The sequence below is a fragment of the Myxine glutinosa genome, chromosome 13, assembly GCF_964187855.1.
Source record: "Myxine glutinosa chromosome 13, kmMyxGlut1.1, whole genome shotgun sequence".
Taxonomy (NCBI): domain Eukaryota; kingdom Metazoa; phylum Chordata; class Myxini; order Myxiniformes; family Myxinidae; genus Myxine; species Myxine glutinosa.
This window is the reverse complement of record NC_136273.1, coordinates 7219356-7243560: the sequence shown is the minus strand read 5'-3', so window position 1 is coordinate 7243560 and position 24205 is coordinate 7219356. Positions and strand designations below refer to the sequence as shown.

General features: G+C 45.4%; 1 protein-coding gene across 1 annotated transcript in view; it reads left to right on the top strand.

Moving 5' to 3' along the window:
- The first annotated feature begins 8552 nt into the window (after positions 1 to 8552).
- Positions 8553 to 24205, top strand: part of LOC137438547 (peptidyl-prolyl cis-trans isomerase) — a 69631-nt gene continuing 53978 nt past the window's right edge. The window contains exons 1-5 of the mRNA XM_068133685.2: positions 8553 to 8583; positions 8718 to 8800; positions 13138 to 13168; positions 13294 to 13382; positions 18995 to 19091. Coding sequence (XP_067989786.2) covers positions 8732 to 8800; positions 13138 to 13168; positions 13294 to 13382; positions 18995 to 19091 — 286 coding nt within the window. The 5' untranslated portion in view covers positions 8553 to 8583; positions 8718 to 8731. The remainder of the gene's footprint in view (positions 8584 to 8717; positions 8801 to 13137; positions 13169 to 13293; positions 13383 to 18994; positions 19092 to 24205) is intronic.

Sequence of the window (24205 nt, the reverse complement as noted above, 5' to 3'; positions counted from 1 at the left end):
TGGCATCTGGGCAGGAGATGCAAGTGATGGGAGAGGAGATCAGAAGAGGGGTGAGTGAGGAGGTCGGAGGAGTGCGCGAGGAGGTGAGGCACTGTAAGGAGCGCATGGAGAAGGAGGTGAGAAAGGGGACTGTAAAATTGCAAAGTGGTATAGAGGAGTTGACGCTGGGAGTAGAACAACTGACAGTGGGACAAAAGGAGTTGGGGGAACAGGTAAAGAAGAACACAGCGGTAATAGAGGGGTTAAAATCGACGCAGAAGGAGATGAAAAAGGACGTAGGGGTAATTAAAAAAGAGTGTCAGACGGTACATGAGGACTTGACGAGAAAAATGAACAAAGTGGTAGAGGTGATGGAGGTTAAAGAGCGGGAGGTGCGGGAGCACATAGAAAAAAATTAAGTGGAGTTAGAGGAAGAACTTAAAGGGGCGCACGAGGAGATGAAGGAGGTGAAGCAGAAATTAGAAGAAGTGGAAGAAGGGGTGAGCGAAATTAAGAAGCGACGGAGAGGGGATAACAAAGAGATAAAAGAGGAGATAAAAGAATTGGTCCAAAGTCTGTGTTTGGATCGTGATGATGTGCTCATTAACCGGATGAGGGATTCGCAGGTGATGGAGGAGAAGCGAAGAGGAAGAGGACCCGGTGTAAGTGGTGACCAATATGGTCGTGCGTATGATGCGCCAGGGGATTTAAGAAGCTTGGGGGTCGAGATGGACCCGGGTGTTCGTGAGAGGCCGTTGGTGAAGTGTGCGACAGGTCTGGTGTGCGAAAGAGGAGGTGTGCGAGAAAGTCCGACTCTGGGGTGTGTGAGGAAAAAGTGTGTGCCAAGGAGTGAGGGTGCTGGCGAGAATGAGTCGGCCGTAGCGCGTGTGCGAGGGAGCACATGGAAGCGCGGTGTGGTAAGTGTTACAGAGGGTGTGACGGGAGAGTGTGCGCAAGAGTGTGCGCGAGAAAGGTGTGTGACGGACAGGTGCATGGGGGAAAGAGTGCGCTGTCAAAGGCAAGGAAGAATGCACACCTGTGGTGAGTGTTACAGAGGGTGTAACGGGAGAGTGTGCGCGAGAAAGGTGTGTGACGGACAGGTGCATGAGGAAAGAGTGCGCTGTCAAGAGTAAGGGTGAGTGCGCTGTCAAGAATGGAGGTGAGAGTAGTGAGAGTGACAAGGAGAGTGAGTTGGTTGTGACAGGTGAGCGAGGATGTACACCTGGGATGGAAGGATGCACACCTGGAATGGTAGAGCGTGAGTGGGAATGCACGCTGGAGTTGGTGGTGAGGCACGTGGTTGGGTGTGCGAATGAGAGCACACCTGTGATTGTCACAGAGGAGGTGACCGAGGAGGGGGCGCGAAGAGGTGTATTGGTGAGGTGTGCGAGCGACGAATGTGTGCCAAGGTGTTCGGTGGTCAGGTGTGTGACCAAGGCTGTGAGTGGAATGGGTGTACCTGGGTATGTAAGGAAAGGTACGAGGAGCATGGGCACGGCTGGATGTGTGAGCAAGGAACGGGCTGCGGGGTGTAAGCGTCCAGGTGAAGCATCGACGGTAACCGGTTTAGAGGTTAGAGCGACTTTTAGCCGAATCGGGCCCTCGGTGCGTGCTGGGCCTCGCTTTGAACGGCCCCGTCCGTGCTCCACTAGGCGGAGCGGGCAGCCCGATAGAAAGGGTCGTCATGGCGACCACTTTTTGTTGAGGCAGTCCGGCAGGTCGAGATCGGGACATTGGATGGCTCCACGCCGAGATGGTGCGTGGGATCTCGGCCCGGGTAAGCCCCCGTCCCTGCACCGAGTGCCGGACGCATCCAGCCGCTGGCACAAAACAACCAGCATCCATTGCTTGGCTTTACGAAGCCGGGCTTTGGACAGGGATTGGCGCACCGAGAGGTATTAGTGAGTAGACTGGGTGATGAGGTTAGTGTTTTGGCCCCGAAATTAGAGAAAAACAAAATTTGATGATTGGCAAAGGAGTGGCAGTAATGATTGGCAGATGATGGGCAGTGATTGGCAAATTTTTGATTTGTTGAAATTTGATGTGCAAAAATTGGTAGTGAGCGATGGGCCCGGTGGGTAAGGCTGGCATCCCTCCCGCCCTTCCCATGTGGGGCAAAGGAGCAATAGATTATGGGGTGTATGGCAGTGAAAACTAGCCTGGGTGGGTTAGGTTATATTGATAGGGCCCTAGAAGATGACATTAGGTAACGTTAAGTTTAGTTAGTGACTGATACCTGTAGTGGGGACGCAGGTAGATTAGTGTGGATTATAATGACGTGGGAGCGCAATAGTTTAAAGGGACGACTGGGAAGCGCAAGTTTCAGAGGGGAGTAGTTAGATGAGATGATGCTGTGTGAGAATTGAACAGGTGTGATTGCACAGGTGTGCAACTGGACAGGTGTGTGGAGCAGTGTGTGAGTAATGAGTGTTGTGGATCAGCGCGAATGCGCTTGGGGAGAGAAGGGTGCAGGTGGCACCAGGTGTGAGAGCACAGGTGTGCAGGTACAGGTGTGTGGAGAGAGTTGGAGTAAGTGGTACGGAGTGGTGTGCATGGTGCGAAGGTGTGAATGGGGGAAGAGTGGACCCCCATCACGGATACCCGGGGCGGGTAGTGTAAGTGTTAGGTAGAGGGTACAGGTAAATTGTGGTTGGATATTGGCATCTGTGGTGCGGTTGCAGAATGGTGTTGTGGATGGGTGCATTAGTGTTGTGGAAATGACTGGGCGTGTAGCCTGTTAGTGTGTGTAGTTGGTTGGGCACTCCACCACTGTGAGGATGTCGGCCAGGTGAGGCCGCAGGTGGGCTCTGGGAGCCGGTAGTTGTGAGTGGGTGCCTGAGGATCCCGGGTGTGGATCGGGCAGCCCAGTGCCAGAGAGGGCACCGAGTGGGGAGAGCGCCAGAGGGCCTTCCCCAGGTAGTTAGGTTAGGGTAAGGAGCAGGTAAGCTCGGAGGCAACTGCAGTGGTGGAGGTGTGCAGGTGGGTAGACCCGCTGGGAGAGGTACACGCCACAGCCCAGAAATTGTGCGAGGGCACCGGGAGATGAATCGGGGGAGTGAGACCCCAAATTGAAAAGCACCACAGTTTGGCCGATGGGAATTGGTTTTTAGAACCCATAGTGTAAGAGGGCCAATGGTTTGGCCGGAGAAAGACCCTGGGTAGTGTAAAGTTGTTAAAGTCATTTAGGAAATAGTTAGGATTGATGAACCTGTCGCACCATACGCAGCCACTTACCTGTGGTGATGATGATGACTCCACACCTGTGTTTTCTTTGTTTTGTTGCAGGAAATGAGATTGCTGTGGATTGGTGAGACGCATCACGACGTGGATGAGACATTGGGGTGATTCCATCTCTCCCTCCCTAGGAGGGACTGATGATGAATTGGTGATGGCAAATTTTGATGTTGAGTTGGAGATGGCAAATTTTGATGAGAGTTGGAAATAGCAAATTTGATTGGTTAGGAGGGAGAGAAGACGAATTTGGTTTATGGGAGGAACGGGGAAGACAGTAGGGACGTTTGTTGATTAGTAAAATAGATGTTTATGGGTAGTGTTGTGTTTTGTGGATACAGTAAGGGGTAAGGGAGGGGCCATGTAGGTTACCTGGTGGGGGGGGGGGGGGAGCGTACGGTAGGAACGTACCTGTCTCACCTGGTTCCCATGTGCCCCCAGTGTGCATTACCTTACATTGCGTGCACTTTTGCGCCCTTACCACCTTACTCACTTGTCTGCTTCTTTTGTCTCCCACCTCCGAGGATCTGGCTTTGGGGTAGAGAGAGAGGAGAGAGAGGTGCTGGCTACGCAGTTGTGGGCCTGCACTTTCGCTGCTTGCTGCCGGGATCGATACACCATATGGACCGCAATGTTTGTGGCCACCCACAATGGACCGCAGTTCTTTTGCGGCCAAGCACCACCCGTGGATGGACCTATGGGTCAACGTGGCACCTATGCCATACAGGTGAACCACTTATAGTTGGCCCCTGACGGCCACAATACAGAAATGGACGCGGTTGGCGCCTTTCTTTATTTTTTGAAAGAGGCAAGAACACCAAGTGCACCACACGAAGGCAAGACCAGCGAAAGAACATCGGCCGGCTGTGACACCACCGGTGATTCATAAACACTTTATTGGTGCACCGGATGGTGCTGACTGTACATGATGGGGTGGTGCTTTTGGTGCTTGGAAGGGGTGCTCTGCACGTTATTAAAGGCCGTAAGGCCACAGAGCACTCGTGGGTTGGTGTATCGATGCTGGCATGCGTGCTCTCTCTCTATGCATAACATCTGCATGTGTTCCTCCAAAAACAGGTCCTGGATCGTAGTGTAAATAGCAGCGTAGTCTTGTAAATAATGCTCCCTACCGGCTGTATGTTTAGTTTGCGAATTCTTTCCGGATTCGGTTATCCTGTGCGTGTGTTTCTGTGAGGAGAAGGGTGCAACGTCGCAGGGGGACATATTTACTCATTTGTGAATATCTGTAAAACTGTCGCACTCAGGGTAGAGTTAATAGTAGAGGGAACTACATCTGCGTGCCACACTAAAATAGGTAAAAATTTATCGGGTCGGGCCGCCCCGAGGGTAGAGAAGGGTGCAATGTTGCGGATATGGGACTTGGCCTCAATATCCGCTTGTAAATACTCCCCTATTTCCCCAATACTCTCCAACTATCCCCAATCCCCCATTCCCTAGTCCCATTGCCTGTAAATAACACTCTGTAGAACCGACCTTCCCCTTTTTCCCCCATTAAATGTCGTGCCCAGGTCCACCGCATCTCACGTAGACAACTTTCGGACATCTTGCTAGTTATTCTTAATCTATGTCAGTTAAGGACTCGTTTCCATTAATTCTGACTCTTCGTTGCACCAGAATGTGATTATATGGCACCAGTAGTGAGTTTAGGACCTTCCCATACCTCCTCCCATCTTCTTCCCCAAACAACAACAACAACTACAACAACAACAACAACAACACCAACTACAACAACGGCGCGGCGTGCGGGGAGTGTGCGTCCTCACACCGGCGTGGTTAGCCGCCATTGCCCATGCGCTCCACGGGGTTACCACGAAGGGGCTGGCTGTCAGCTCCTCGTCAGGGGCGGAGCCAGTAACCCCCCCGCCCCCCACACCCAATAAGAAGGGCGGACCGATTCCATCTGGGGCGGAGCTAACTAGCCGAGGGCGTGTCACTCCCCGCCGGATATACGCGGCGACTTACCGGATGTGACGTGAGATGCGCCCCCAGCTTGAGAAGACAATCACCACATCCGAGCGCTGCGACCTCCCCGCATCTCTAGACCGGACCGGGTCGATCCTGCCCTGAGCCCAGGTGCACCTGGAGCCATCGATTCTGCCTTTCCTTGCCATCAATCCCCGTGTGAGTCAGTTTTGTCCTGTTTATCTGTCGTCTGTCAGGGAATAAGATAAGTGTGTCTAAGTGCCTGTCTTTCTATGCTGTCCCTCTCATTCCTGTAATCTAACCTTCCGCCCTAATATAACCTCCTCCGGAGGTCTTGAGAACTGAACCCTTGGTGTCGTGTCATTTTAATCCCAGCCGTTGTGTCCTTTTCCATCATTGATTTAGCATAGCGCGACTTAGTCAACGTTCGAGCATAATCGGGTAAACGTGCAGGCGCGGTCATACCAAACCGCTCGGTGAACCAACATCCACCACCGCGTCTGTAACAATATGAACTGTATAATAAACCTGTGTTCTTTCGCATCCATTTGGCCGTTCACGTCATTTCCCACCATTGGTTTCGCACTGTATGAATAAAACCGCTCAATCGGGTTCAATAAGAATTAATGGCACGAGTCACGTGACACGCAAACCGCTCGGGCGTATCAGACCAGCATGACTCGTGCAAGGTCCAGTCCCCGTTCTCGTGGCGGCGTGTGTATAGAAGGTACGTGGGGATTTGACCCGATACCCTTCCGCACGCTCGCTACGGGGGTGGCGGCTGGAATTGCTCTGCAATCCCCCCCATGAGTGTAAAGTGGGTCGCGGCCTCGTGGACTTGAAGGCCCGAGGGGGAAAAGGGTTTAACCCCGCCCCCCCCCCCCCTCTGTACGTCGACGGGCTCGAGATCCGCAACAATATACACTGGTCAAAAGTTTTAGAACACCCGCAATTTTTCCAGTTTTTATTGAAATTTACGCAGTTTAATGTCTCAATGTACTCTGAAATGAAGCATAGAACAAATATACAATTGGAGATAAAAAAGAAATCATAGAATCATTTTGTTCAACAAGATTTAATTAAAAATTTTGACTCAGCAAAGCAGCCACCTTTTGCAGATATAACCGCCGAACACACTCGTGGCATTCTTTCTACAATGGAAATCAAATATTGTTCGGGAAGTTCTTCCCAACACTGTTGCAGAAGTTCCCACAAATGTGTTGCACTTGTAGGTTGCTTTGCTTTCACCCTTCTGTCCAGTTCATCCCAAACCAGCTCGATTGGGTTTAAGTCTGGAGACTGTGCTGGCCATTCCATGATTTGAAGCCTACCGTCTTGTTCTTTTCCTTGAAGGTAGTTTTGACATAGCCTGGAGGTGTGTTTCGGGTCATTATCTTGCTGTAGGATGAACCCCTGACCAACTAGGCGTATACCAGAGGGTATTGCATGGCGCTGCAAAATGCTGTGGTAGCCCTTTTGGTTCAGGGTGCCAGTCACTCTGTGCAAGTCGCCGACTCTGGATCCAGCAAAAGAGCCCCAGACCATCACGTTTCCTCCTCCATGTTTGACAGTTGGTGTCACACACTGAGGAACCATCCTTTCGCCTACTCGACGGCATACAAAAACCCTGCGTGATGAACCAAAGATTTCAAATTTTGATTCAGTCCACTGGCGGTGCTTCATGGCCCAGGCAAGCCTCTTTTTCTTATTTTTCCATCTTAGCAATGACTTTCTTACTGCCACTTGACCTGTCAAACCTGCAGCTCAAAGTCTTCTCTTCACAGTTGAAACTGAGACTTGCTTACTTCGACCAGTGTTAAGCTGTGCTTGAAGCTGTTGTCCTGTGAGCCGCCTATCACGCAAGCTATTGACTCTCAGAAACTTGTCTTCTGATTCTGTTTTGGCTTTGGGTCTGCCAGACCTCTTCCTGTCAGAGTTTCCTCCAGTTTCCAATATACTACTTCCTGCAGTGCAATATTGTCCAAACAATGCTTCATAGGGTGTAATAACAGTCTGTTCCAACACTGCTTTTATACAGACAGGGGGTTTGTAATCAAGTAATCGGCAGAGGTTGGGACACCTGTAGGAATTGTTTGCATCAACTTTCAAGGCTTAATTTATTTACATTGCTGCAGAACAGGTGTAAGTTGTTAACCCATTACTTGTTCCCTGAAGAAGACCTTTTTTTACAATATAACTGTGGAATTTACATTATTTCCCCGTTTTTGCTAACCTAAACTTTTTTTAAACCTCGAGCAGTTTACTGCTTACCTTTGTACCATTTCAGGTTATTGACTGAACATTCAACTGTGTAAATTTCAATAAAAACTGGAAAAATTGAGGTGTTCTAAAACTTTTGACCGGTTGTATATATATATATATATATATGGATGGATAGATAGAGGTAAATAACGAAGATGTGTGAGTATCACTAATCGAAATATAACTGGACCACTGGTTTGTTGAAAAAAAACTGGTCACTGGTCACGGGCCGCCATCTTGTACTCACCACATGAAAACACCCTCTCACAAAAAAACCTGTTTATTTTAAAACCTGCTCATCCATGATTTTTTTTTGTCCGTGGTTTTCTACTGTGGAATGTTCAGTCGTTAGGGAGTTCCAATATGGCGGTCGGGTGGCTTCATCAGCAAATGCAGTCTCATCGGTGTGTCGTTCCTCAATACTGTATTGTGGAGTCCATTGGTGAGTCGGCGTCGCACCTTCCGCCGCTGACGTTCCTGGGTGGACGTGACGTCACTCGCATTTTTGATGTGATTTTTTTTTTTTTTCGTTTACATTTAAGAATCAACAAGAGACACCAAATCACCAACAGATCGATTTTTGCCATTGATGCGAACATGAAATAAATGGACAAATAACCAGACCGGTGGATCACAAATTCCGTATTTACGTATATATATATATATATATATATATATATACATTACATAGGTCGCATTCAATGAAATATCGGAACTTTGATACACGTTTGTGTGACACGTTTCTCTACAAAATGGAAATGTTCATCTGAGGTGAATGATTTTGACCACACGTGCCGCTCGGACCACCACCCGCCTTCCCCACACGCGCACGTGCTCACAGCGTGGAAAGTTCCAGACAGAATTTTCTTCCCCGCGCAACACCCGGTGCCGGTAGTCGGAGTATGACAGATTTCCGATTGAAAAGTAATCCGTCCACTGTCGCATTTTGATATGCTTTGACGTTTTTCTTTTTTTGCAACACATCATAACATGTACCCCATTAAATGAATTTAACATGCATTGCCCATCATATATATCATACAAATAATGGTTTAAAATGCACACTGTGCAGGATTAGCTCGTCGAGGCGGACGGATATAGGACCGCAAAGCCGCATCACACCGCCACACCCACCGCATCACTCCGCTCCCATTGATACTTTGCGCGGTTATCGACGCTCGGTCATTCGTGCGGGTTTTGTTCGCTTCGACTTTCCATTTTCGACGATAAGGGTTTTGTTTGTATTTTTCTAGAGCAATTGAATTCTTGTTTATTCAAAATTGTTTTCTTGTCCGCTGTAGCTCGCTCTGCAAGAATGGCTCTTCCGAAGTGTTTTTTCCAAATCGATGTGGAAGGCAAGGACTTGGGTCGCATCGTAATGGAGGTGAGCGGCGTTGGAGGGCGATGCGTTTGGTGGGGGTTAGGTTCGGTTACCTGTGCACATGCGATTTGGTTTTGTATTTTTAATTGAAGTATTTTGTGTGTATAATTATACAACTTGTCACACATCTTGTGTGTATAACTTGTCACACATCGCTACCAATTATTATAATAATTGGTAGCGATGTGTGACAAGTTATAGATCTAGTGCCACACTGCCACCCCCTCCCGGCTCACCGCCCTTCCCTCTCCCCGTCTCCCGTATTCCCGGCCCTTCCCTCTCCCGCGCGGTTTTTTTTTTTTTTTCCTTCTTCCTGGTTTGTCGATTTCGACGTCGTGTTTCACGCATCACTTTGTCATAGCTCGTGTCTTGGTGCTTGTGATCCACAAATGCTGCACCTTATGCAATGAAAAGCGACACCAACGCTGTCGGGACTGATGCAGCACCACGCACACATGACATGTCCATGGCGGATCCTTTGTCTTTGGGACGAATTGGTCTTGTTGAACTGTTGGTTATAATATCAAAATATCACGGATTGAAAACCTGGTGCTAAAACTACCACTATACACCAAGAACATTCGCATTACATTTCTCCACCGATGCTTTGTTCTTGATCGCTCGTTTTGCCTGCACGAACAGGTCGAGAAATGCATCGTTGCTGGGGGGCGTGGCCGTTGCTGGGCGTGGCCGTGCAGTTGACGTTTCCACCCCGATCTTGAGTCGTTTTATGCTAGGAGTCCTTGCAGTTGATGGTGTCCCCATAATCACACCCCACCCCACCCCATCTGAGTCACTATATACTAGGAGTAGGAGTCGGTGCATGACATTCCCACCCCAACCCCAAACTACAGTGTGAGTCGTAAGTCCCAGGACACGGTTTTAGCTGCTTATACAAGATTTCACTCTCCACGCGATGTTTACTTTTGGAGTGATGCTAATCCACATTATGTCGAAGGGGTCAAAGACCGTCTACCTTGGGCTTGGGTGGTGTGATGGTTTGTGTGGTGTCATCTACCCACCACCTCCCCCTACACCCACCTCCCATACACCCACTTCCCATCAACCCCTATGTACTAGGAATAGCGACAACTTGTAATTTGAAGCCATTTTGTTTCCATCAGGCACTGGGCACAGAACCTGCACCTCTCATGTGTGAAGCATGAAGTGTCCATTTTATAATCGAGCTTTCTCTTCAATCTAATGAAATGTTATATTAATTATGTCGTTCTCCCAACACGTCAGAATAAGCATAGACTCGGACAGGATTGATTTAACATTAAAACATGTCACAGAAACCGTGGCAAAATGAAGTGTAACGCATGGTGTACGGAGCGAGCGAGTGTGCAGAAGAAACACACAGGTAGTGAAAGGATGGAGACATTTGAACTAATTCAGAAGGAAATGGAGGCACACCATTCATGCCAGATGTGCACACTATCAAAGTAGCAATTAGAAAAGATAATGAATGAAAAAAAAAACAACCAACCAAATATTGAATTGATGGATCGATTGTGTGCTCTCTGCCTGAAGGCAGGTCCTTGACTGCCTGGAAAGCGTGGTACTGGGTGGTTTGCCATTGCCTTTCCAGCAGTTAGTCGGTGCAGGAATTTTTAATTTGACCAGGATGCCGGTGATTGCCTTTCAAGGACACTGTCGGTTCTTTAACATGTATTAACTAATGATGGCAGACACGGGACACCCGGCTAAACGTACATCCAAGGGACGGCACACACGTTCATGAATCTACCTGCCTGTGAAACACCGGGGTGACGGTTTATAGGTGGGTCAGGATTCAAACCCAAGCCAGATGGCTTGGCGATGAGTGTACATTTCCAGATCATCGCTTGAGGCTTCAGAAGGTGTGGATAGGGAAAGTCTTTCAGGTTATCCAATTGAATGTAACAAGAAATGAGAGATCAAGAAATAACAAAAAATCAAACTAGAAAGCATCTGAAAATGCAAAGCCCTTCCTTCCGCGTCTGCTTTGTATTCAGACTTCTTCTTCCCGATGCTAAACATGACAAACGGCAAAAAATACAAAAATTATCGACTTATTTATTTATTTTAAATCTCAAAAGCAATAGGTTTCAGTGATCCCATATACTAACCCTGCTCAAATCGATTCAATCCGATGAAAATTGGCAATTTAATGCAACCTTAACCGTTGACCTTGTGTTCTATGAAGTAAATAAAAAATCTGCTTCCAGCTTTTGATTGAACAAATTTGTTGACCCAATATGCACATTCTTAAAATTTCATGTTAATCGGATGAAAATTGGCGAATTTATTCAATGTTGACCTTTGACCTTTTGATCAAATTATTAATTTGTCTTCATGTTCTCATAATAAAGCTATGTTGAAAATTTGATGACAGGTCAAATGTTAAATTAAAATTTCAGGTCAATTGTATGAAAATTGATGTTTTAGGTGATTCTAACCTTTGACCTTTTGCCAAATTTATTACTTTGGCTTCTCAATATTCTCAATTATAAAGCTTGGTTGAAATTTTTGAGGATTTTTTAATTATTTAAATTTTTTTTTTTTTTTTTTTAAGGCTCAGACAGACAGAAGTGATTGCAAAACCCAATGCGCAGGGGATGGGCTAATAAAAGATGAGCCACAGGTATTACTTGTAAAATGGAGATCAGATGAGCTGTGACCAAATTTTGTTTTCCGTCTTTATTTTAACATAAGTACTGTACCACTGAAAAATTTGTGTGCATTTAATGCTTCGCATGTGCTGAAACGGTGCATGTAATCCTTAATACTTGCTAAAAACATGCATGCAATCCTTCACACATGCTAACAAGGTGCATGTGATCCTTCGCATGTGCTGAAACGGTGCATGTGATCCTTCACACATGCTGACAACATGCATGCGATCCTTCATTCTTTTATATTCCCAGTAAATCTCTCTTCCATGGTTTTCTTTTTCCCACATTTTGTTAATTCTTTCAATTACTCTTCTATTTTTCTCTCGCTCTTCTGATTCTTATACTTTTTTTTTTTTCTTTCTTCAATTATTGTTAGTCCCCAATTGGTTTCGGCGAAGGGGACTATTGGTTTATTGTCTGTTCATCCACCTGTCCCACAAACCTGTGGTTTTTCAGACTTTTTTCCCGATACCCTATACCCTATAACATATTCAAATGAAACTTGGTACATGGCTTTATATGATGGGTTACAGGATAAGTATGAGTTTCAGGGCGTTTCGTCAATTTTTGAGTTATGCCCTTTTTGGACTTAAAGTATCACATTGGTAGGGGACAGGTATTGCAAAGCAATTCTATCTTGTTCAAAGTTGTTTTTGTTGCACATTGAGGCTGAAGACAAATGGATCCTGAATTATTTTGGAATTTAACTTTTCATGGACCATGTCATGTTGTTAACCAGTTCACCACACTTCGGGCCCGACATTCGCGTTCACAACATTCACAGACCCCCACGTATTTAGGGTTGATAAATTGCGAACGGCTTCTGCATTTGTGGCCCTGAATTCGCGGTTTTTCTCTGGCGCAAAGAAAAATAAATCCACAAGCCGCGTGCATGACATTCCTGGCCATGCACTTCACGTTTTTTACGGGCACATAAAAATATATTATCCACACTACAAGTGTGGATACCCCACCATTCGCACGGTAAACATTGCTTCGTGGGATATTCCACCATTCACATGGTAAACTTTGCTTCACGGGATATCCCGCCATTCACACATGGTATACATTGCTTCACGGGATATTCCACCATTCACATGGTAAACATTGCTTCACGGGATATCCCGCCATTCACACATGGTATACATTGCTTCACGGGATATCCCACAAGCTGCAGAACACATTATCCCCCATGAGTTACTGTGCAGAATGAAAATGCTCTACTGCATCTATTACTATTAGTGCAATTAGCTGTCTCCCTTTTCTCCAATGAAACAATGCCCCGACATTTGCGGATTTTGAACTTCCCTGAACCTATCCCTCCCACCCCCCTTTTCCCACTGAAACAATGCCCCCACATTTGCCGTTCTGACTTTCATGGCATTTTCCAGAAACGTATCCCCAGCGAATGTCGGGGTCCGGGTGTATATATTGGTCAATAAAAATGGTGCAGAGCAGCCATGTTGGATATATGCAAATTGGGAAACTTGCCCCAATTATGTTATCACCTCTACTTTTTGTTATATGATGTCTGGTTGGTGTCTGGGGGTTGATTTCCCGCAAAGTTTGTTTCTGTTGCCATTTTCTTGAGGTCGGGCAGTTTTATTTAATTATTTTTGTCTAGATTGACTGGACTAAGTGGTAGTTTTCCTTGTACTGAATCTTTCCGGATTTGTTTTGCAGTTGCGAAGCGATGTTGTCCCAAGGACGGCTGGTTAGTATTGATTGTAGAATATTTGGTTGTTTGAGATTTTAGAATTCTGTAATAATAAATTAATGGTTTTTCTGTTTGGCTTTTTTGTAATTGAAGTATTATTTCTACCCTTTCCTGCAATCCAGAAAACTTCCTTCAGCTCTGCACCAGAGAAAAAGGAAAAGGATACAAGGGTTGTCCTTTCCATCGCATCATCCCTGAGTTTATGTGTCAGGTTTGTTGGGTTGGGAGATTTAAATGCTGTTTGAAAGGTTGGAAGACGTGAACGGAAGTGTAAATAAACAAATATAAATACTTTCCTGCTTTGGACCATGTGACAATTTTATCAGGTATTTATAAACCATTCTGCTTTGCTTTTATTTGCAACAAACCAAATTTGGCTTGCTTAGAAGCACCTGCTCGGTGTGGGTCAGCATGTAATTAAAAATACCTCTCAATCAATTAAAAACGCCTCGCTGAACCTGAAAACGTGGGGATGGGAATACTGTGCCGTAAAGGGTGGGGACTTGTCATACCCTCTCCAACCTCAAGGCTGTGCTACACGATACATATTTACATCGAGATTTTGCATCACCTCTCCCACGAACACCACTGACAAAGATAAAGAAATCATTTTCATTTTTAGCTCTTTCACGAGCCTCGATTCAGTATAACAACAAAAAAAAAAAAAATGGAGTCATGCTGATCCTATTTAGCAAGCCTGGATGTAATTGGTCCAGAACTGTTGGAGGACTAGCACGACAAACGATCACATGTCTGTGAATTGGAGGAAGGATTCGTTTGCATCCTTTCATCATGTTATAACTCTTCCATGAGGATGTCCTCCACCATGTAATTTAAAAACGCCTTTGACACTAAAATAAAATGTTAACGCACCATTTTCAAATTTACAAAAACCACCCGTTACACACCATCTTTGTGCAAAGGTTTGCAAATCATCTTTCATTTGACAAAAATAAAATTCGATATGTAGCCTTGCCATGACAAGAACCTTAAAATATCAGCATTTGCAATGAGGTTCGCTTTCCTTGTCTTATAAATTGCCAATTTTCCAATAGAGATCAATAAATTGGCAAGAGTGGTCTCTGAGCTCTTTTTGCAACAAGTGCTATTCCAAAAATAAAAAAAACATGTGGAGAGTGGAACAGAGGAGCTTTGGCATCATCCTCCCCTCTCCTCTTTTCTCCCCTTCTTCTCCCTTTTCCCCTCTCTCCTTCTCCAACTCTGGGGAGGGGGGGGGGGGGGGTGTGAGGATAGCAAACCAGTCAATGACACCACACTGGTCTAGCACTGCTTGAGCGTGAGGGAATTTCAGCCTCTTCTTTGATTCCATCCTCCTCATCCTCCCTTACTGTGGGGGTAGAGGGGGGTGGAAGAGATAAGGGAGTAAAAAGCCAAGGAGATATGGGAGTAAAAAGCCTAGGAGATAAGGGAGTAACAATCCTCAACCTTAAACTCCAGCACGCCCAACAATACCGTCCATCCAAATACCTCACTTGGCGGAATGGGTCCCTCCTTCGTAAACTTGAAGCAGGCGCAGTTATGGCGCCTGCTCACCATGCCAGGGTCCTAGGGAGGGGCGGAGGACAACACTAGGAATGAGGGGAGGGAGGGAAGTGGTAGCAGGGAGGTGTGAGGATCTCTACCGACTTGGAGGGTGGGGCCGCCAGACAGGAAAAAAGGCCAGGGGAAAAGCTGGAAGGGAGAAACAAATGAAAATGCAGGACTAATAACGACAAGAAAGGAAAATAAGATGCAGACAAGACGGGGAAATGAAAAATTGCACGAAACAACAGAGCTCATAAGCACCTGGCAGACTTCACCAAGGTTACCCTTTGTGGATTACTCAGGAGATATTCGCACAAGATGAATGAGACGTTGAAGAAGAACAAATGTCGGCCACCTATCAAGACATTCTGATTGGATGCTCTTTGCTGACATCCCTCAATGCTCTTGGTTGGAGGAGCCTGTTCAGTGTTCAGATCTCTCCAAGATTGGCCGAGGTGTCAACGGTCGGTGGCCAATCGGTGTGCCGCTTCCTTCCACCTTCCTTTCACCAATCAGTGGCCAGCTTCTTACCCCAACCGATCACACATTCTCCTGGGCGTGGCTATTGCTTGTTGGTTCTTCCAAAGTCATTGTGGCGGCAGGGGAATTATTTAATGTGTGGTGCGCTAATGGGCCGATCTAATGTCTATTGGATGTATTGCCATAAGGGACACTGGGATGCTCACCGAGGGAACGACGCACAAGGGAATTTTACCCGTAATCCCTGTACTAATTAGCATGCCCCGCCCCTCGTGGCGGGGACAAAGATACAAGCTTAATCCGACATTCGGGCTACAGAACCTATTGCATCTAGATTCCCTATCACAACAGTCGAGCACCTACCTATGCAGATATACCTGCGTCTCGATATTCCTCGACCCCTAATTCATAACAATACATAAAAGCATTTGTGCTGCCTAGGATGGACATTATGCATTCTTCCAAGAGCATTGCTTCTTTTAAAAGTAGTTTTTTCACCATCATAGAAGACATCCTCTCATACATGGCGCTTTTGCCACTTGCTTGATGTGTTCCACGTGAACAACTCTGACACACTTGCATATAATTGATTTTGGACAAAAAGCTGGACTGGCCCTGGTTCTTGTCTAAGAAGTGCAAAGGTCAAATAAAGATGAGGGTCGTCTTGGGTGGATCTTGTGCTTTCTGTCTGGCACTCTCCTCGGTGAAGATGACCTATTGTGCATTCTCCAGATGAACTTGCAGTGGGATCACCGTAGGGCTGTGCTCGTGCACTGGACATTCAAACAACCTCCAGCAGGTTTCGGTGGCACTGACATATCTGGCAGTCTGATACATCTACACCTCATCTCTTGGCTTATTTGTCCCCCGTCGCACAGCGGAGCGAAAGGGGGACTATGGTTTTCCCCTCCGTCCGTCCGTGCGTGTGTGCGTGCGGGCATGCGTAAGCGAAGGACCGCATTCGAATTTGGTGTGTGGGTGCAACCCACGTCAAAATCCAAGATGGCCGCCGCCGTGTACATCTGATGCCATGTATGTCTGAACCTTGTGAGCTGAATATCTTGAAAAATAAGCGAAGGACCAACTTCTAATTTGGTGTGGGTGTTTCTCGGCATAAGGAAGAACGCTGTTTAAAATTGGGTCGCTACGTCAAAATCCAAGATGGCCGCCGCCATGTATGTCTGAACCTTGAGATGCATATCTTGAAAAATAAGCGAAGTACTAGCTTCTAATTTGGTGTGTGGGTGTATCTCAGCATAAGGAAGAAAGCTATTGTAAATTGGGTCACCACGTCAAAATCCAAGATGGCCGCCACCATATATATGTCTGAACATTGTGAGTGAAATATCTTGAAAAATAAGCAAAGTACCAACTTCTAATCTGGTGTTTGGGTATATCTAGGCACAAGGAAGAAGGCTATTGAAAATTGGGTCGCCATGTCAAAATCCAAGATGGCCGCCGCCATGTATGGCTTGTTACGACTTTTACTTCCTCTAGAGTCTAGACAGTCAAGTTCGCTCATCTTTTCAGCGCACCGGCACGAGCCGAGAACGGCCCGTGCAGGGGCTGATCCGAGGATCTCACCAAACCGTCTGATTGGTAGTAGCGACGGGCGGTGTGTACAAAGGGCAGGGACTTGATCAACGCAAGCTGATGACTCGCGCTTACTGGGAATTCCTCGTTCATGGGACACTGTCTCAAGCCCCAGTCCCCATCACGGACGGGGCTCAGCGGTTTACCCGAGCCTGACGGCGAAGGGCAAGGTACACGCTGGCCCGTCCAGTGTAGCGCGCGTGCGGCCCCGGACATCGAAGGGCATCACAGACCTGTTATTGCTCCATCTCGCACGGCTTGCAGCCGCTCGTCCCTCTAAGAGGTTAGTCTGCCGGCCACACCAGGGTCGCGGAACTAGTTAGCGTGTCGGAGTCTCGCTCGTTATCAGAATCGACCAGTCGGATCTCTCCACCAACTAAGAACGGCCATGCACCACCACCCACAGAATCGTGAAAGAGCTCTGTCTGTCAATCCTTCTCGAACCTTGTCAACCTTGTGAGCGGAATATCTTGAAAAATAAGCGAAGTACCAACTTCTAATCTGGTGTGTGGGTTTATCTAGGCATAAGGAAGAACGCCATTGAAAATTGGGTCGCCACGTCAAAATCCAAGATGGCCGCCTCCATGTATGTCTGAACCTTGTGAGCGAAATATCATATCATAGCATGTTTTCTGCGTCTTCCACTTTGTCAACTCGCATCACTTCACCGACGGGCGACCTAGGCGTAACGCTTGTCACATTGGAGTCTGTAGATGGCTATGTCACAACCCTTGTGGATGTACTTTAGCACATACCTGATAGACTCGATGTTGCTGCGAAGCTCCACATTGAGGTGGGAGCTAACTCTTCATGTCAGATATGGGTTGTAAGGTACAATCCGTCTGTCAATGGGGTATGTGTTCCTTTGAACATTTTCTCAGCTTCCTGGCCTCCATTGGCGTCAAGTGAGTACCCATCATTGCCTGATTGTGTGTGCTGAATGAATGGCTTTGAGAAGCCCTTTCAATAGGCTCCATCCTTAATGCAAAGGCTTCAAAAGTTGATGACCACTTGAGCCATGGGCCATATGGGTAACGATGAGGATGCTTGCATGAAGTATGGCATCCTCATGTCGATTTGTGAGTTCAGCTGATATTGCAGAGTCAACATTATCAGGATGTATTTCATCTTCATGAGACAACCATATGAGTATGTGACCATGAGGAAGACACTGTCGAGCCACGCAATCGCTGTACCAAACACCGGCTTGTTAATTAAATATTCAATCACCTCTTGTTTTGAGGGAGAACACTCTTAACTATTTCAGGTCAATCCTCATGCCTTTGGCCAGGAAGCAAGGTGTTGTGGATTTCTGGCCAGGTGGCGTTGCATGTAAAAGTAAGGAAAAGAGGGGGTAGGACAAATTTTTGCACGTAGCAAATGGCATCTTGTTGTTTCTCATGTACGTACTGTGGTCCAGTTAATGATTTTGGCAGAACCACTTTCAGGCCCACAACAATTGGATCTCCATCTCTGACCATGAGTGGACCACGAAGTTGTCCATACTGTTCTGCCCGAAGTTTATTCTGGTGCTGACGGCCGTCAATTGGCATTTGATGACTATCTTGTAATGTCTGTTGCTTTAGTCAGTCATGAAGTCGATGGCCATCTTGAGGCTGTTTACATGGCCATTGCAGTTGTGCAGCTATAACCTGCCTTTTTGCAACGCATAGTGGATGCAGGTTCGGTGCGCCACATTTGATGGATACAAAATGGCTTGTAATTGCAACTTGCTACTGCTAGTATATGCACGACTCGCAATAAGTTAGGGATATTGTGGGAGTGTTTATTTTTATTTTTTTATCGGGGTTAGGGTTAGGGTATTGAAATCAAGAATGCTGTGTTTTTTCACACATTAATAACCATAGAGTTAGGACCAACAACTTTTTTCAATGTAATTAATACACAAAATCAACCACACCGAAAAACCTGCCAATATCCCTAACTTATTGTGAGTAGTGTATGTACTTTAGGTGGGGGGGGACGAATGCTTTTGTTGTTTTGGAATCCAGCAAAGGTTCTCATTGTCAAATGTTTTTCTTTACTTTTATTTATTTTTTGCTAACCCCTTCTACGAGAGTCCAACAGCTACTCGAGCAAAGGTGATTCCACAATGTCGTATAACTGAGCCATTGCCAGTTTGTAAGCATATTTCCAAAGTGTAAATGGAGTGTTTTGATTGTGATGTTTTGTTTTTTTCCTCAGGGTGGTGACTTCACTCGGGGTAATGGCACTGGAGGGAAGTCTATATATGGAGAAAAGTTTGATGATGAGAATTTCACGCTCACGCATGATGGAATAGGCAAGGCTTAAAACAGCTCATGTTGTCCTTTAAAAAAAAAAAAAAGTAGTGTGTGTGTGTGTGTGTGTGTGTGTGTGTGTGTGTGTGTGTGTGTGTGTGTGTGTGTGTGTGTGTGTGTGTGTGTGTGTGTGTGTGTGTGTGTGTGTGTGTGTGTGTGTGTGTGTGTGTGTGTGTGTGTGTGTGTGTGTGTGTGTGTGTGTGTGTGTGTGTGTGTGTGTGTGTGTGTGTGTGTGTGTGTGTGTGTGTGTGTGTGTTAGTTAGGGTGCATCAAACGCCCCTATGTCAAGAAAACAATCTGTCCCCAATTTTATTTTGTTCCAGTCATAAAATAAAGTTCCTATGCAAAATTTGGTAAGGTTTTGATATCACCTTCTGGGTCCACCTCAGCAAATTAGATTTTGAGTCGGTAGTATCAGTCAGAAATTTGACACACAGCTGTTTTGAGGCCCATCTATCTATAATTCCAGTAATCTCTGTGTGTATGTCTGTGTGTCTGTGACCGCTGTTTCTCGACAACCACGGGTCCGATATACTTGAAACTTGCCAGGTATATTGCTGGGGACCCGAGGATGTGCCTTTTCAAGGTTTCATATTAATCGGAGAAGTAGTTACCGAGCTATGTCCAAAAAACGATTCAACCAATCAGAGCAGCGAGCTATCACGTGTGCCGAACGTGGCGAACAGACTCTGCCTCGGACGGCACATTTGAGAGCGTATTCATTTATTTCACGTTGGCAAACTATGTTGGCGTTAAACTATGTTTTAAAACTAATTAAAACTAATTTGCGATTCATCGTAACTGCGATATGCGACCTTCCGGACAGTCAAATGAGGACGTCACTTCCGGACTTACGGATAGTCATAGTGACGACGTACTGATGCTGAACGTGGCGAGCAGACGCTGCCTCGGACGGCACATTTGAGAGTGTATTCATTTATTTGACGTTGCAATCTGTGTTGATTGTTGTAAGGTACGATCGATTGTAGTACACGTTTATAATAACTCTGCCGATACAGGCCCGATTAACTGCAGCGCCATCCGAGCTGCGGCGTCGGGACGATACATTCATTGTACGGTCACATCACGCACTTACGGGCACGCCCATGGGCCCATGGGCACGCCCATGCATGCATGGGCGAAGACATTTTTTTTTTTTTTTTTGGCAAGGAACGGGCACCCACGTACGGGCACGTCCTAGTAAATAACAATGAAAGGATTGACCGATTGCTGCATACAATAGCTCTTTGGAAAGGTATTATTGTGCTCTGTAGCAATATATAATCATCATAGGGATAGGGATATAATTCACTTATACACAAATAGTCAAAATCATGATTTTATTGGTATAATCATATGTATTATAGATACCAGAATGATATAATTTTTATTACAGTAGAATCATATATACACAATCTTAGCATTTATCATCTTAATACGAGTACATCTGACTATGGATGAACATGAAAATAGAAACAAAACGAAGATACTGTAGTTTTCATGGATATTTCTGACAGTTTAGTCTTGAGCTGCTCGCTTTCGAAGATTCGGTTTCTCCTTGCGGTTGTGCTCAACAACTTGTAGCACATTTTGGTAGTGGTCTTCACTTCTGGCTGCTGAAAGGAAGTCAGAGCTAAGCTTAACTCCCCTTTCTGCAGAGTCATTCACCACATTCAAGGCTTCAACATTAGTCCATGATGTCTGGTAGGCTGCAGAGTTAGTCCATTCTTGAACATCGGTAACTAGAAATGCCCAGTCAAGCTTCAGATGATGAAATAGGTACCATGAATCTGGTCCAACAAAATCAGCCAGAGTGGTCTTCTCAGTCAAGTCATCAGGAAATCTGGGCTTTCCAAACCCAGTACCAAACCGTCCTTGTGGGTTGGTTACTGGAAAATCTGGCTGAACCTCCAGAAGTCTGTCTGCCAGAGCACGGCGATGGTCATGAGGAACAACTGAGCTGAAGAGGGCAAGTGGAACCATCTCTTCTGTGAGGTACCAGAGATGTCGTTTGAAGGCTTTCAGGGCACTTCTTGAGATTCCAGCATTGACAGCTTCATACTGTTTCAGTTTAGAGATGAGCTGCAGGTCATTCCATGGGGCATCGGTGACAGAGGTACATGTCATCCACCAGGAGCTGTATACTAGAGTGACAAACGTGACAAATTCTCTGATCTTTGGCACTTGTTTTTCTGTGGTAATTGTACCTGCTGGAAGATCAGCGATTTGTTTTTCGAAGAGACATAATTTGATTGAGTAGAGGAGCTTCGCCATCCATCTGGCTTTTTGCAGTGCACCAGGACGCTTGAAGGTTATTTGATGTTCAGCTACTTCACCATCAAGGAATACAGTACACAGATCAACAAATTCCAAATAATCATCACGTCTTAGAGATTGCTCGGTGTGACAGAGTCTGAGAACATTATTTTGCCAGTCACTTGTCAAACTTGTTGCTGCTTCATTTAGTTGAGATGGATCAAATCGTGAAAGTGGTTCATTGAATGTGTGTGGAAACATTTCAAAGTTCTTGCGAAACCTTGAGAAGAGGAAGATATCTGGTGACTTAGATGCTTCAACTTTAAGATCAGTAAAAATGTGCGTAAGAATGACTTCACCAATGTGGTGTCTGCAGCCTGACCACAGAAGAGCTTTGTTAAGCCGTTGTTGAATTGTTACACAAGCTGCACTGATGTGGCCGGTGTTAGATGCAGTTGTGTCAAATGTCAAGTTGACAACATTCTCTTGGCAGTTCCATGATTCAAGTAGGTTATTAGTCAGCTGAGCAATTATATCTCCAGATTTACGGTCTGTTCCAGGCTTGTAGGATGGAACACCCAGCAGCTTCATATCAGTTTGAGAACCCAAAAGCACAGCCAGGCGTTCTTCAAAAGTGTTTTGGTTAGTTAAGCATGGAAGCAGCTTTGAGTCCCAGTGCAACGTAGCAAGCTTCGGAGGTATCCATTTGTCCTTACAGGTAGTAGCAATATGCTGTCCAATTTTGCGTCTTGATTTATCTGCTGTAGCATATGATGTTGACACCTTCGCTACATCCCCTCCTGTTTCTTCAATAAGAGCTTCTGTGAAAGCAGCCTGTTGGGTTGGTGTCATCTTCATCCTTGTTGCCAGTGAAACAAGACTGGGCCTCTTCAGGATGTCATGTGGAATGAAAACTGATGTGCCCGGTCTAACTAAACGATGATGACTTCTTGAGGTTGTTGGTGTGCTTGTTGAAGGTCCAAGAGTTACTTCTTCATCACTGTCACTAATATTATACACAGTGGTTGTAGTATTTATGTGGAACTCCAGCTCCATACTTGCTCGCCTCTCTGATTCTTTTTCCTCGCGGTTCACTTTATGCTGCATCTTATCTGCCAACAGTTTATCTTGGCAGCCAAATGTTGCACAGCGATCTGTCTTCATAGATTCCAGGAATGCTAAGTCTTCAGGATTCTTGATGTGAGAACTAGCATCATTGGGCCACAAGGGAAATGTCTCCATAAATTTCATCTCCATTTGATTCACCTTTGTGATGCTTGCTGGAGTTGTTCTTCGGTTGATAGGGATTGATCTAAGCTTGGAATTATCATCTGCAAGTTTGATAATTTTCTCAATAGCCTTGCGTTCAGAGATGATAGGAATATTAGCCTTGCCATAAAATGGTGTCACTTTCTGCAGTACAAGCTTTGCTGATTCCCACCGAGAGCGTCGTTCAAGTTTGCCATCTTCCGTGTGCCACATGAAACAACGTAGTACTTGTAAACAAGTTGGAAGTCTGGTGCCATTGATCTGGGAATCTTGTTCAGTTATGGCACTTCCAAGACCAAACACCTTGGTGGACTCTCTTGTTGCAACAGATGCTTTCTTTACTGTGCCATCCATTGTTTTATCTGAAAGAAAAAGGTAGTATTAGTAACAATAATGTCATTTCATAATTATGTACAACAAATAAATCAATTATCCAATTTTATTAGAGTATAGCCTAATAATTGTTTTAATCATCTTGTCTAGTTAAAAGATCTCTGTAAAGACAAGATGACTACAACATTCAGGATATTCTTTAATTTATATATTATATTTTAAAAATACTCTTCATTTAGCTTTATATCCATATTTTGAAAAAAATCATTATTTTGACTTTGTATATAAATGAATTGTATCCCTATCCCTATGATGATGATATATTGCTACAGAGCACAATAATACCTTTACAAAGAGTTATTATATGAAGCAATCAGTCAATCCTTTCATTTTTATTTATGGGCCTCAAAACAGCTGCGTGTCAAATTTCCAACTCTGATACCACCGACTCAAAATATGAAATGGTGAGGTGGACCCAGAAGATGATGTCCAAACCTTACCAAATTTTGCATAGCAACTTTATTTTATGATTGGAACAAAATAAAATTTGGGACAGATCAATCCAACATCTTTTTTTAAATAGTTGGGCGTTTGATGCACCCTAGTGTGTGTACTTGAATCTGATTTGGTGTTACAAAGCTGATCCTTTAAGTTAATGTCAAGTTCTGTTCAGTTAATATTCTTTTTTCGAAACCTTTAATCGATTTTAAATACAAGAAATGTACTTGATATTGTGAGAACAGTGGAGGAATCTGAATAAATGCATGGCTTGTAAAAAAAAAATCAGGTCCCTATCGTAATGGATTGATTAAAAATATGAAGACAACCGTGTCCGTGTCCTTTCCGTGTCCTTTCCTCCTGACAAGGTGGAAAAGTTTCTGTCAACCCTCGACTCTGATTCTGCAACTGGACCTGACGGCATCAGCCCACGGGTCCTAAAATCCTGCTCTGCCGCTCTATCTCACCCTCTCTCTGTTCTCTTCACCCTCTCCTTTGCTCAAGGTCAACTGCCATCTGCTTGGAAATCAGCCAACATCACCGCTATGCACAAAAAAGGTGCAAAAACAGATCCTAGCAACTACAGACCAATCAGCCTTCTCCCAATTATCAGCAAAGTCATGGAATCCATCATTGCTTCGGATATGAAATCTTTCCACTTCTCCAATGGCTTGATCATCAATTTGGTTTCAGACCAGGTCACTATACTCTGGACATGCTGCTTCTGCTGTCTCAACAATGGATGGAGGTCCTCAATGCC